Source organism: Moesziomyces antarcticus, assembly GCF_000747765.1.
Source record: "Moesziomyces antarcticus DNA, scaffold: scaffold_v10194, strain JCM 10317, whole genome shotgun sequence".
In the NCBI taxonomy this organism is placed as follows: Eukaryota; Fungi; Basidiomycota; class Ustilaginomycetes; order Ustilaginales; family Ustilaginaceae; genus Moesziomyces; species Moesziomyces antarcticus.
The window spans coordinates 1-1071 of NW_014638816.1; the positions used below are offsets into that span (position 1 = coordinate 1).

The following is a 1071-nucleotide window of genomic DNA, read 5'->3' on the forward strand; positions in this document are numbered from 1 at the left end:
TTTTTTTTTTTTCGCAACAGCTTCCGCATGCGCTCTCCCCATCCCTGCCGCCAATTCATCGTCTTAACATACTCACAACAAAGCGAAGCATGCATCGGGCCCGATGGGAAGCGGTCCAAAGCTGGCAGATTCGCATGACAAGCTTCGACACCTCGCCTAGTGAAACACCTTTAGATCCCAACGCAGGAACCCCCCCTCGGCGGCCCCACTAACGCTTCACCACATGCCAGTCCAAGTCTCTCGCTTCCACTGAATCACTTTGCCCCGCTACACACGCCACCACACCACTACAAAGCTCGACACTTGGTCGCCGGATAAGACATGACGCCCCCGCCCAACCCATCCCTCTCTGCACTAGACCCCGCAGCTTCGTCACACACTTGGCAGACCAAAAGCAATAGCGAGACATTCCCATGAAATCTGCGACGGTGTCAAGTTGGAGCATGGCGTCGTTGGCGAGCAACGGCTCGAGGTGGGGGTTGGGGTAGCGAGGTGCCACGGCTGTCGTCAGACGTATGCTCCTTGCTGCTCGCGTGCGCCTCGTGAGCATCGTCGTCGTCGTCGTCGTCTTCGTCGTCGTCGTCGCTGTCAACATCAACGAGGCCTCGGTCGTACTCCCCCCGTCGCGGTGTATAGTCGCGTCCAGATCGGCCTTTGGTCACCGCACGCTCGTCGAGCGACTTGCCAATCTCGTCCGACCGCGCATCCGGGACAAGCTTGGTGCGCAGGCCTTCGATGAGCGACTTTCTCTTGGCCCCCACTTCCGCCTCCACCTCGCCGGGGGAGGCGCGATCGGTTTCCGACGGAGGCGTGTGCGTAGCCACCGCATGCGCCTTCTTCCGCAGCCTTGCCAGTCGCACATTCGCAAAGATGCCCGTACTGTGCACGCCGTCCGTATCCGACCCCGCCTCGGCCTCGTCGCGCAGCTTTTGCCGATACGGCAGCGGCAGATCGCGCACGATCTTGAACGAGTCCGTATTGCCGATCTGCTCGTTCTCCACGCGAAGGTTGTTCCAACACACCCGACGAAGCATCTCGGCCAGCGCCACCAGAAACGACCGCAACGTCACC

The 1071-nt window shown here is 60.5% G+C and overlaps 1 protein-coding gene across 1 annotated transcript; it reads right to left on the reverse strand.

Moving 5' to 3' along the window:
• Positions 1 to 431: 431 nt before the first annotated feature.
• PAN0_194d6844 (uncharacterized protein) lies at positions 432 to 1034 on the reverse strand (the record flags this gene model as incomplete). Its single annotated transcript, XM_014797743.1, has 1 exon — positions 432 to 1034. The coding sequence occupies one exon, from the start codon at positions 1032 to 1034 to the stop codon at positions 432 to 434; it is 603 nt and encodes a 200-aa protein (XP_014653229.1).
• Positions 1035 to 1071: the final 37 nt, after the last annotated feature.